This window comes from Numenius arquata, chromosome 8 (assembly GCF_964106895.1).
Source record: "Numenius arquata chromosome 8, bNumArq3.hap1.1, whole genome shotgun sequence".
Lineage (NCBI taxonomy): Eukaryota > Metazoa > Chordata > Aves > Charadriiformes > Scolopacidae > Numenius > Numenius arquata.
Window position 1 is genome coordinate 59,659,369 of NC_133583.1, and position 13,790 is coordinate 59,673,158.

The window sequence follows — 13,790 nt, forward strand, 5'->3', positions numbered from 1 at the left end:
CAACAAAGGTGTCTGGTTTTGTTTGTTTGTTTTTATGGTGACACAGTTGCCTACTGAGATTTGTAACGATGCCACCATCTCATTTCACAGATGCTCCCGAACTGCTCTCAGCCAGGATAGACTTGGTCATTGGTCAGCTGGCTAAAAACCAAACTGCCAATCTAGGTAGAGATAAAGGATCTCTCGTGTTTCCCTAAAAAACTTGATTATATGGGAAGATATAAAAGCATCCCTCCAGCTTCAGATAGACTGTGCATTTGAATTGAATTTCAATTTAACGTAATACCTTCTTCACACTGGAAACTGATGAAAGGATGTCTTCAGTAAAGGCTTTTAAGAGGCTAACTAGATCCAGCAAATTCATTTTGTAGAATGCCAGGTGTAGGAGCAGTGGGACTGGTGGCATATATGGCATTGGCTGTTGGCCTTAACAACTTCGGTATCTGTTGGTATCATTTTTTCTTTATGTTTGAAATTCACGTTGCGTAATTTGAATTAAGTTCAAATGTTGATAAGTTCAAATGTATAGATGTGATATGAAAGATTGTTGAAGATAAATTCTACACCTGATCTCAATTCTCGGCAAAGTAAATGGAGAGTCTTATGTATATCTCAGCAGAAAAGGGATCTAATAATGTGCAAGCTTACAAATAATAGGTTCTTGATATTAAGACAGGGGGTATAGACACTGTGCTGAAATTTACACTTGTCTCTTGAGGAGCTTGTCTTTGAATTAATGGACATTTTGGTTAATTAGTGGTTTGAACTCATTAACTTTCTTTAAGGGAGACATCCCATTGAGTTTAGTAGAACAGTGCACACGAATAAGTGGAAGCTGCAGATCAGAGCCTTTAAGCAAAATCATTCCTGTCATATTCCTTGTGTTATAAAGTCACAGGCTGCTCTTTGCTTTTTTCCTTCTTCTGTAGAAGAAAGTGGATGCAATTCTCAACAGTGCAGCGTATGTCATCTCTGTGCTGGATCAGAGTTCGCGAGGGATGATGTAGGATGCCAGGCACTGCCTGTTTGATGACCCCTTTCAAAAGAATATGCGAGTGAGCTCATCTGCCCCTCGGGCTGCTTGAACCTCGCTGCTACAAACCACAGAATCCAAGGCCAGGGAAGGTCACAGTCAGTCTGTATCAGTAGAGTACAGGATTGAGACTATAAGCAGAACTGTCCTTCAGACCTGCTTTTCGCTTGGATTGATTTGGCTTTAACAGAAAAAAAAAAGTCTGAATATGGAAAGTGATTAAAGGATGTTTTGAGAAAACTCCTTTACTGACAGCTGGAATATACAGTTAATAGTATGTTTTATTGTTCAGTACTTCAACAGGCCGGAAGAAATCCATCTCAGAAGACAGTTAATAAATATTGGACTTCACAAACGACTACACTGAATTTTGATGATTTTTGTACCATTTTAAAAAAAGAAAAACCAGCTACAAAAACTGAACTGCTGGAAGCATTTGGAAAAATAGACACAGATAACACTGGATATATTTTACATGATGAACTTTATAAAATTCTTACAACAGTGAGTATCAGTAGAAAATTAATTATCCATCTTTAACCATTAGTAGGAATTTTTGGAAACAATTCTGAATGTGTAAACAAAAATTCCTGATCAAAAGAATGAATAACCAATTCACGTTTTTTTTTTTTTTGCAATTTTGTCTAGTTTTCTGTGGTTATCTATGATATTTCTTCCATTTTTTTCCCCTTACAGTCTTGCAGTTGATAACCTGTCAGTCTCTTTCAGCAATTGCACCTTGAAGGTGGAAGCTGGCAGAGAAGATATTTTTAATGCTTTCAAAGAGTGTTTTCTTGAAATCCTATCTATACTGCAGTGGAGTAACAGAAAGGGAAGCACATGTCTCTGCATTGGTTAAATTAGAGAACAGGGGGATTTACACTACAGAGTCCCTCTGCAGCCTTTCAGGGTTATGAACTTTTATTAAGACAGTTGATGTATCTTTGCTGTCCTCTCCTCACAAGTTGTCTACGTGTGTTCAGATGCAAAGTTAAAAAATAACATTTATCCAAGTTATACATAAAATACTAAGGTCAGTGGTTTAGTTTTATCCCAGCTATGATGATCTTAGTTCATTGGGGTCTTAAGATAAGTTGTGCTAGGGTAGGTTAATACTTTGGTTAGAGATTATGCATTATCAGCCCAAAGCATGCAAGTGTCATAAGGCTTACCTGTACATGTCATTATTATGGCTTAAAAGAATGACATTAAAAAATATGTGGAACTGGATTCCCCAGAAGATTCCCCAGTTTATGGAAGATTTTCTGTAATTGACGTAAGTATCATTCACAGTAGGGTTCCAGAAGACACCACAAAACTGTATAAACTGGTGCAATTCATCTGTTCCGTATTTCGTAGCATTGTAGGGACATAGTTTTTTAAGATGTTGACTTCTATTTTGATGATTCAAATCAAAGTCCATTTAAATGTATTGCAAGATAAGATTCCCTGAAAGGATATAAAGATAAACTTTCTTTGTGTTTTTATTAAATGTGTGCTGTAGGTGAACAGCATTCTTGATTAGGAACCCAAACTAAGTTGTTTTTATTGCAGAGAGGTGAAAAAATGATGCAGGATGAAGTGAGTGCCATTATTAAACAAGCAGATTTTAACTGCGGTGGCAAACTTGACTACAACAAGGTATTATTTGTTCTTGTGTTTTTGGCTTAATGTTACTGACAGTATTGGCATTATCAAACGCAATACATACCACCCCCGTGTGTTGATGACCTTACCCAAGCCCCCCCGAACTGCCTATTTACCGCAGCGTGGGCTGGTATATACTTCTGTTTCCCACATTTTATCTCACACAGCACTGTCCCTGCAATTATCCTTGAAACGGTCACTTGCTGCAAGTGAACTTAATGTATTGGGCAGAGCCTAATAGGAAGCATGAAACCTAACGGCATGTGTGAAGAGTCAAGGAATAGCAGGATAAAGATGACAACTGACAGCAAACTTAGCCAATCAGTGAGAGATACTGTGTCTCTGACAGTTCATAATTTCTTATTGTACATGTCAAACATCTAATTTTCAAGATGCAACATCTTATCGGCTTTTTTGGCATCATCTCTAAGCAATGACTAAGTTTTGAACTGAATAAACGGTCCACAAAGATTTGTACGTAAATATAGTTTCGTAGGAGAAAAACAACCCCCATTAAATATATACATAAAAAAAAAAATCAGTCTTCAAATATCTAGAAAGAAATATAAATGACCTCTTGGGTTGGAAGTCACACTTAATTTTCATTCAATATTGGACCTCCCTGTTGAATCATGGCTCCATTTTTACTGTGCCGGTTGTGCAGTTGCCCTGGTTCATGAAAATGAAAATTAATATTGTGCTTTAAGAGAAAATGCATTACATCTGTTGACCTGTCCCTTCCTTACGAATGTTACATTTTAATCCTTAAAATTGTGAGAATGAATGTTTCGCTTAACAGCTTACTTTTCTTTATTTAAAGTTTTGTGACTTATACTTGACAACCAGTGAGCAGTGCTGCAAGACTGCGCGAGAGAAACTGGAAGTTGATAGTCGGTTGAGGCAGCAGCAGTTTGGAAATCAAACTGAAACTTCCTCTGAAGGGATCGCACCGCCAGTGTCCAAACCATCACCAAGAATCTTGAGGAAAACTGATCACAAACTAGCACCAGCAAAAGGTATTTATATTTCACATTGGGAGTTTTTATTCTGTTGGAGTTCATGCTCTTGGTCAATAAACAGTTGAATATTTGCTTAATTTTTCTCTGATTAGTGAGGATGTTCTTGACTAGTATAAATTTCTACTGTGGCAATCGCAAAAATGTCTCAGTAGAATATCTGACCCCCATTTCCAAATGGACTTTGGCTGCCTCTATGACCTGAAGGCCTTAAATTCTTAAGGACGAGTTTCGTTGACTCTCATGTGACACAGTCCAGAGGGAAGAGAGAATATGAATGCTCAGATGTTGCAACAAAGCAAGTTATTTATTTCTTTCCCATATCAGAGGTGAAACCTTAAACATTTATCATAAACATTCTGTTTAAATTATCAAGGCTACTTTTCAAGCACAATCAATATGAGAGTTTAACATTCTTCCTGAAGTTACAAAGATATTTACAAGCCTTCCCAAACTGGAAAAAGACCACAGGCCAACAGACTGCAATGGTACCATGTATGAAATATTGGCACATAGTGAGCACTATTGTAAGCTGCTTCAATTCTAGGTTGTACTGAAGAGGTGCAAAGGTGACAAAACAGTGACAAAGGCTGAGTTTATGTAGCTAAATCAATAATTGTACCAGCAGAGTTGCCCCAACATAAGGAACCTGAAAGTAAAGGCTTGGAAATGATTGCACTGGGCAGCTGTGTATAAGTGATGTGCTGTCTGGCCGGGAAACTATGTTGTCCTGAAAAGAAATAACTTTAAATTAGAAACAGGTTAAACCTTTCCACTTAGGCCATATTCACCTTAATTCCAAGGTAAATGGAATCACGTGGTAAGAATTTCTTGTCCTTCAGGCAGATTTGGATTCCGAGGTTCTGCCATTCATTTGCCCATTAACCTGAGATGCACAGTCAGGGCAGTAAAGAGTTATTAAATGTCATATAATTATAAGGGAAGTCAGCTTATACAATTGAAGTTCTTGTCATTGGATTTTTCTCTGCCTATAAATGTAAGGCTTTATGATAAATAGCACAATAAGTAACTTGAAAGAATGTAATTATAACTAAATACCTATGTTTACAGGCGATAGCAGAACTCCTTCAAGACCATCATCAGCTCAAAGTTGCAAAGCGTCCGTTTCTATCTCTGTCAGCGTGGGTGCTGGTAGCAACAGAAACACAAAGCTAATTGAGCCAGACACAATGAAGGTATCACGTAAGCTACTCCTATTGAAAATTATGCTGTTTTCCTCTAGGCACATATGTTATTGCATTTTAAATAAGAAACCGTTTTTCTCTGATTTTTTGCTTATATTTTATTAATAGTTTGTCAAGGGCAGCTATAAACTACTGAGAGGTTTCTTCATACATATTATTATTAACATTTTTATATACTGTTGGTTTTGCTGACATCTAGTTATTGAAAATAATTTTTCAGGTGTGAAGGTTTAATAGAACAAAGTGTGTTTTTTATAAATGAAACCACTGTTGGATAAAACGTTTAATGACTTTTTGAGAAATTTAAAATTTAATAATTTATTAGGTTGGTGAGAACTTTAAATGCTTAAGTAGTCTGAAAGATTGTGTATCATAAACCTTTATATGAAAGGTAATTGGAAATAAATAACAGATCTGTGAGCATATTCACTTTGTTGAGCATTAATTTGTAAATATATGCTGTAGCCTGAAAATATTGATTTTTAGTTAGACTAATATGTTCCATCAGTATTTTCTTTTAAATAAATCACTCATTCAATACAAATTCCTCTGGGAGAAAGACAACAAAGTCACTTTCCTAAGTCAATATTTGTAGAGTGTTAATATTGATCTTTTTCCTTTGTTTTCCCTTTCTTGACTGAACCTTTACTAGTTTTCTTTCAACAGAAAATAATAGCTGTAGAAATATAAAACATTAACTGGAAACTGCTAGGATACATTAAAAATGTGCACCTTGAGACTCCTGTATAAAAGGGAAAAAATGGTTATGACCACATAGTATAACTGCTGCTGGAAAACTGAACTGATTGTTCTCATGAGCTACATTTTTGTTTCAAATAACAACTCTGTATTTGTTATTGAACTCTGAAGTCCTTTAGATCTTCGACATTGCTATACGGTGACACTTGTTCTATATTAAAATTTAAAAACATAATCTCCGAGGAATTTTTTGCAGTCTGTTTAGGTATCTGGACCTCCATGCAATTTAACCTGCAATTTCACCTTGTTCAAACATGATATGTGGTGTATAAAACCATCGCACAGTTTCCCAATATTGGATTCCTCTTGCTTTGTACAAGCCAGTAAGAACTGACTGAAAAAAAAAAAAAAGCAGATATCGATTGCTATTGATTAGCATCATACAAAAACTGAAAGCAATCAATAAACATGAAAAGGTGTAAGTAGAACTACTATTTTTTTTCAGCCCTAACTATTAAGGACATGATATAAACTCTGTCAAAATCAATGAATTTGGAGCACAAGTCTTAAGAAGAGAGGCTGAGGGAGCTGGGGTTGTTCAGTCTGGGGAAGAGGAGACTGAGGGGAGACCTTATCGCTCTCTACAACTACCTGAAAGGAGGCTGTAGAGAGGCGGGGGTCGGTCTCTTCTCCCAAGTTACAGATGATAGGACAAGGGGTAATGGCCTCAAGTTACGCCAGGGGAAGTTCAGGTTAGATATTAGGAAATATTTCTTTACTGAAAGGGTTGTCAGGCATTGGAATGGGCTGCCCAGGGAGGTGGTTGAGGCACCATCCCTGGAGGTATTCAAGAGAGGAGTTGACATGGTGCTTGGGAATATGGATTAGTGTTGGGTGGTGTGGTGGGGGGTGTGTGTGGGTTTTTTTTTTGTTGTTGTTTTTTTTTTCTTTTTTTTTTTTTTTTTTTTCATTGGTTGGACTAGATGATCTTAAAAGGTCCCTTCCAACCTAGGTGATTCTGTGATTCTGTGAATAAATACACAGCGATTCATTTGGGTGCGGATCAGAATCTAGCACCCAAAATTTCTTCTTATTTATCTTATAGTCAGAAATATTATTTTTCTTTTCTGCAGTTCACCTGTCTTTTTGGGACAGAAAGAAAATATTGCCATAATGAAGTAGGACCAATACCAGCTTTACTTTTCTGTCAGAGGGAAACAGTGGAAGTCAAAACATGGGAAATGTCTAAACGTAAAACCCCTTACAAAACATGGAATGTATTCATAGTACATTCTTCCATGTTCTCCATTCTTCTTTTTGTCAGTGGAGTTTTGTGACATGTTCAAAGCCGTGTAAATAACTTTGGGGAGAAAAAAAATAGACAGTTAACAGAAGTGCTACAGATGTGCATAAACAACATGGAACAGGTTTGTACAAGAGAAAGTGTTGAACCGAAGCCCTGTGCTTTAATCATAGGAACAGTTCCTCTCACAAACATTGCTTTTTATTTGGAATTCTGCATGAGTGTGTGGACAATTTCAGTATTAACTGAAATTGGAATAGCAGTGGAATGTGTTATTTGGGCAGCGGCCAGCACTGGCAGCAGCAGGTAGTGCCTAACATTTCTTGATGATTAATATTTCCAATATAAACGTTTCCCACTATGTTAGCTATTATTTGACAACTCATGTTATGCTTTGAAGTGGCATACTAAAATCAAAACAGAAAATCATCTTTTAGCTTCCCCAGTTTACATACCTGTTCATAATTTGACATGGATAATTTAGAGAATATAGCACCACCTTACGCTCTCTGTAAGAACAGCACTTTAGTATTTGATTCCTAAAGCACTGTCAAACTTTTGTTTACTGTTGCTCACACCTTAATCTTGAGGTATTTTCCCTGCTTACTTGGATTGTTTGATGTCCCTGTTGTAGCAATGTCTATCTAAATGAAAACCTGCAAAAAGTGTGGTCTTTCATCTGAAGTAACAGCTAGAAAATGGAAGGTAAACAAACAGGACAAAGCTACTCCGCATGGACTATCTGTGAGATGATGATTTGAAGGCCACTGCCATAGTGAGAAAGGGGGAATAGAACGTGGCTGTTAAAGTAATTTTTGTATGTGAAAATTGTCAGAGTATCTCTTTTAGTGGTTATAGCACATTTGGGCTGCTGTTTAAACTTACATTGTGCTCTTTTATGTCTCAAAGAACAGCCATGTTGCTTCATTAGCAAGACCTTTTGACTTTGGTCTTTTCAAAATGCCATTAATTTTTCAAACAGTTTTGTAAGGTATTAACTCGTTGGCTCATTCAGTCTCTAAGCTTATCACAGCTGTGTCAAGTTTTAAGGAAAAAATCTCAATTTGCTGTATATAGACTTTAGACGAAGTTAGGAGTCATGCAGGTATTGAAATAAGCAGAGAATGGAATACTACTGGAATGATTTAACAGATTAAACTACGTATTTGAATTCTAGCACTGATTTATGTTGACTGATGTTAATGTCAACTCCCATTATCCACTTGTTTCACTGAGAGAACCCCATTTGTTGCTCAACATTTAACTCTCACCGTTAAGTCTCAGTAACTTTTGTCTCTGTTCACTTCTTTGCCGATTACTCTTTGTGATTGGACCCCTTTTGCTAGAAATCTAGTCTCGTGGATAAAGATCATTATAACATTTTTAGGTGGCCTTGTTAATTAGGTCTATACTGCTACATAAAAGGTGGCCAGGGCCTGATCTCTGACTCTGTGGACCAGGTATCATGGGCAGCTTCACGTCCACAAGGCTTAAGCCCTGCACCCTCTCAGGCAGATTGTGTCCACTTTAAATGGCACTTGGCTTGCTTTTTTTTTTCCTAGAACCCATGTGGTAATTTGGGTTATTTTGGGGTTATTTTCCAATGCCATTCATAATCTTCTGTTTCTGCATCTCAACCAAGACGTTACAGGCTGTGGGGTAGGTCATGGCACGGAGCGTGCAAGGTTATAAAACCTGATGGGATGATGTTGACTGTGTAGATCGCAGGAAGATAAATTGCTTCTTGCTGTCTTTTATTTTGCAGTGTGGATGTAGCTGGTGAGATGAGATCATTGTTCCTCTAACAGCATGCTGTTTCCTCTGCATCTCTGAGGTCAGAGAAGATGGGTGCCCACGAAGGCCCTGGATCCAACATGCTGTCTTAACTGTAAAGTTTATGGGAGGAGAGGGACTGGGATATTAGTTTCCATCAGGGATTGGATGTCCCACTTTAGTTTTAGGTAGCTTAATTGATCTTTGTCCTTTTGATAGTCTGTGCTCAGAGGAAGTGTGTTTACTTTTAAAGTCTCTTAGAACTTCCTTAGCAAAGTCTTAATTTTCTTTAAAAATCTCAAACCTCCACAGAACAGCAGAAAGTGAGTTGCAAAGTATATAGTATTTGTACTTAAAAGTACTCCCTGTTGTCAGCTGTATGCAAATATAATTAGCAGAATTTGACATCTAAAATTGGTATGATGCATTATGCTACCAAAACTATTGGGATACTGAGGATGAAATAATTGTTGCCTTTAGATCAACATCTTGGATGGGATAGGGTAGTCTTACCTTAATAATAAGTATTTTGAGATTAAAATAGTTTCCAGCTATGTAAAATCTGGAATTCTCAGTGTTTATCCAAATTCATGTTTTCAGGATGATATATTTTTGTTCCTTTAGTGTGAAGATTCTTTTCATAGCTGAGTTCGTGCTATTTGGGTGAAACTTATGATAAGAGTGATTCAGAGTCAGAAAATGAAGTGAGAGATAGTATTAGATTCTGCAGGTTTTCTATGCCAATACAGGTGGTTAGTTTTCTCAAAGTACATCTCTCTTTGTTTTGATTAATTTCTAAAAAGTTCTTAGGAAGGAGTATAATGAAGATGAATTTGGTAATGTTTGAATGAGAAAAGTTTAACACAGAGGAGTTGGTCCTGTTCCCGCAGAAATCAGTGGTAACATTGTGGCACAGGACTGGTGGCTCTGAAATCCATAAGTCCCCAAGTAATATATATTCTTAAGAAATATAGAGCTCTGAATGGAGAAATGTAAATTCAGGATCAGAGCTACGTGTATTACCGAGTATGTTACTTGGCATCCTGGGTGTACGGACACTAGTAAAGTCCAGTTCTTGCCTGACACCTTTAGGTCATGGACTGTAAAGTACCATCAACTGAGCATGAATGTGACGTAATGGGAACTGGTTCTTTAAGAGGAGAAATGAAATGTAGCACTGATGAAGACTGTTTAGCTTCATGATAAGCTTGTCTTCTTCTGATGAAGACATTATCTTCCATTGCTAGGAGAGTGACTAGAAATAATGGACTTAATCCAGACCAGGGAAGGCAAATCAAGAACGTCTTGCGTTCCTCAAGGAATACAATATGTTTTTAAGGACTTTATTTTTATTTTGCTGAAGAAGTATCATTGAAGTTACATTTGAAATTGAAAATTGTGACCTGCTGTTTAAAAATAAATAAAAAATTGAAGGATGTAGCTGTTAGAGCATCTCAGCAAAATCATGGATTCTTTAGAAACCATATTATTCACAAACACAGCAGTTTTCAGTTTACGTCACTCCAGTAGCTTTGACAGAAGTCAAGAAGAATCATGCAATTTGACCAGTACTTATGTTTGTGATTTGTCTGAGCAAATAACTCCTCTTTGTTCAGCTAATCAGTTGTGTTCTTTGCTTGACTAGCCTGATGGAACTAATGTAGCAAAATTCCAGCCTTTCAGTGGTAAATCACACAGTTCAGAGAATAACATGAATTCAGTTTGATTCTTCATGGCAATTAAATTTCATTTCCACTATTTAAGCATTGGAGCAATCTGTATGTTTTTCAAGCATTTTCACGAGTGAAGCAGTGTGACTAACTGATCTGCAAAAATTGACTACAAAAAAGGCTATTTGAGAAAATTGATTAAAAAAAAAGATGAGCGCTGTATCTTGTGGTATATTTTTATGCAGGATTTACTAAATCATCAAATTAATTAATATTTCCAAGAAGGTGCTTTTATCTTAATCACAGATGAAGGTGACATCTAATATTTGCTTGGTTTCCAGGAATGGCAGTGTGCACAGTCCAAAGGATGCTTCTACTTAGAAGAAGATGGTGAAATTGTTAGTCACAAGTACAGGTTGCACTTACCTCAAAGGTCTGCAGTATGTATTACCATCAAGCCTTTAAACCTTCGTCAGGTAGAAGGTGAGTGTATTTCTATTTCTTTGGAGAATTTTCCTCTACAAAATTATTTTCTCTCCTCCTGCTGATACGTTTCTCACTTTCAATACTTTGCAATATTTTGTGATATTGCAATATAGCAATATTTTTCTCTGTAGACAGAATCCTATTGAAAATATAACTTCACTTGTCAGACTGTATTTTCTGCTTTATCATTTTGTGCTCACTGCCTGGGCGGTGAAAATCAGGTGAGTCCATTATGTTTCTATTTGTAGTCAGGCAACTTCTTAGGTTATTTTTGGCCTTAGATTTGTGAAGTTTCTTACTACAAAATGGAAATGTTAACCCTGTTTGCAGTATCTCCCTTTAAGGTGTTGATGTATTTTGTGAGCAACAACACCACAAAACTTAGTGAACGTTGCCTGAAAGATCTTGTGTTCTTTGTGAATCTTGTCTGAGAAATTTATATCTTAGTTTGCCCATTTTCATTTTAAGAGTGAAGCCCAGCATTAGGCCACCTGAGATCAGCCTTGTGCTCCGTTTTTTCCAAACACTATTGGCTTTGTTCTCTCTGGTGATTCACGAAGGGGCTTTATCTAGTTGCTACATTGGAATTATTTTTTTTCCCAAGTAGATTATTTCCTCTTTAATCCCATGAAAGAGGAGCCATTAGATCCCAAAGATGTTTTAGAGTCATCTGGACTGGCTGTTGTGCCACAGGCTGGTAATTGATTCTGATTGAGGTTGGTAATAAAAACTTCACTGCCAATAATTGACCGAGAGTAGTCATTTTCCAATTACTACCTATTTGAAATGAGAAGTTGATCAAAAGACTTCTAATGGTGAGGAAAAGTGATCTGATACTAATAGATTTGAGTAACAATGTGTCAGTGTTGTGCTCATGAGTTTTCTTTTTTCACGTGGCACCCTCTTAAACTGTGCCTTAGAATAGTTCTGTTGCAGAATTGTCCAGACGTTCTGTGGAACCAAAAGAGTACTTACTTAAATAAATAAAATTCTATTTTTGCACAATATCATTGTCCTGTATGTAGAAATGTCTTTGTGTTTGGTTGTGAAGGGGAAGGCATAATATTGGTATGTAAAGAAAGGATTCAGGTTAGCAAAGCAATTACTTTTTTATGAGAAATCAAAAATACCTTCAAATTTTTAACGAAGTTGTGCGGTATGTAGCCACTCTGGTAATCTTGACTGCTAACTGTAGAAGAACTAAACCCCTACGTTCATGGTTTTGCTTGGTCTGATTAACTTGAAGACCACTTAATAGCTCATTGATTGATTGCCCTCAGGAGCTGAGCAGCTACAAGAAATCAAAGAGAGTCAAATGGCATCTATTCAACATAGATGCTATTTGAATCTAAGACCAGGCCTCCATTCCAACCCAACCCAAACCAAACAAATCATGCATGATCAGACAAACAAATTATGCATGATGCCACATGGGACGATCTTGCTATTTAAATCTTAGAAATGATTGAAATTTATACTTCTGAGATTTACATCTTCTGGTATCGCTAGCTTTTGCACGTAATCTGGGTTTCCAGTCAAGATGAGTTTAACAGTATTTTACAGAACATCAGATGAGATTATAATACAATTTTGCTAACATCCTTAATTGCAAATATCTAGGAGCCTTAGTATAAAGAAAAGTAATAAATAATAATGTTGTTCTAATGGCAGAAAACAATGAAATTAGCTTCCTCAACTACCAAAGGTTTTAATATTAGAACTATTAAAAGTAATCATTACCTGTAAGACAATCACAAGACTTAGAACAATTTATCTGATCAGCCTAAATAGGAAGGAAGTCCCAATAGCATATAATGGATTCTTTTTTTCCATCTTACATTCACAGGGATCTATATTATAAATACCATGGAAATATCTACTTTGGGGGTCAAAGAAAAACAATTTTATGCCAATACTAAGCATTTGTGTTGGGAATGTTTTTCTTAGGAAAATCTTGTCATTGGTTGTCAGTGGATACAGCTTTGTATATTCTAAAGGAAAATGAAACCCAAGAAAATCTACAGCTTGTGAGCTTTACTGAACAACAAAACAAAGAGGTTAGGTATTTTTGTTGTAATCCTATTTTAATTCTTCTATCTTTAGTGTATGTGTTAATGCTCTGTGGGTGAGTTCCCATGTGTTCAGAAGGAAATCAAACTGTAATTAATCAGACTAGAGGAGAGAAGAAACACTTTTCTGTGCATGTTCCCTTTCAAAACTGATGGAATGTATGCAGGGTAGGATGTAATACTGTCTTAGTTGTGCCCTTTGGATGGGCTGAATTGCAAGCTGCTTGTATAGAAGTTTAATGAAATTCCTGTGAGGACCATATTATCCTGTGGTGTGGTGGCAAGTATTGTTGAGTTTCTGGTTATCTGTACAGATACTCTGTGGAAACTCACTTGTATTCCAATTTCAAAGGTAAAATTTGTTAAAATTTCTTTGGTTTTCTTTCTCTTTGCCATATATATGATTTTGAACTTCATAGTGCACAAAATATTCTTATCCTATGGCAGAAATAAGGGAGGAGAAATGGCAGCATTAAGTTGCTTCCCCCTTCCAAGCCACAGGGAACTCTGTTTCTTAAAGCTTAAGTCACTTGTGACTTTTTACATCGGAGGTTTTTGTTGCTAGTTTGAACAAAGCTACTGAATCAAGGAGGAAATTGAAAACTCAGTGGGTTTTGTCAGCCTGCTTCTGGCTGCTTTTGTTTTAAAGAATGTTACAAAGCTGAAAAATGATAGGATCCAGTAATGACTGTTCTCCTCTCATCTCTGGTCCTGGATGTTTTTCTAACTTTTATTATAACTAAGAGATTCACTAATTTTTGTGGCTCTAAAATGGCATCACGCAGCATCTCACTGTAGACATGTTTTCTTTAAGGAAAGAACTTAGCATTACCAGTGTTTTCAAGTAATTAATCCCTTTTGTATGAATATTAAAAGTAAAAAAGTAATA

At 36.5% G+C, this 13,790-nt stretch overlaps 1 protein-coding gene across 1 annotated transcript in view; it reads left to right on the forward strand.

Moving 5' to 3' along the window:
* EFCAB7 (EF-hand calcium binding domain 7) overlaps positions 1-13,790 on the forward strand; it is a 29,557-nt gene that overhangs the window by 4,588 nt on the left and 11,179 nt on the right. The window contains exons 4-9 of the mRNA XM_074151505.1: positions 1,326-1,537; positions 2,588-2,674; positions 3,501-3,696; positions 4,768-4,892; positions 10,688-10,829; positions 12,780-12,889. Of these exons, the coding sequence (XP_074007606.1) occupies positions 1,326-1,537; positions 2,588-2,674; positions 3,501-3,696; positions 4,768-4,892; positions 10,688-10,829; positions 12,780-12,889 (872 nt within the window). The remainder of the gene's footprint in view (positions 1-1,325; positions 1,538-2,587; positions 2,675-3,500; positions 3,697-4,767; positions 4,893-10,687; positions 10,830-12,779; positions 12,890-13,790) is intronic.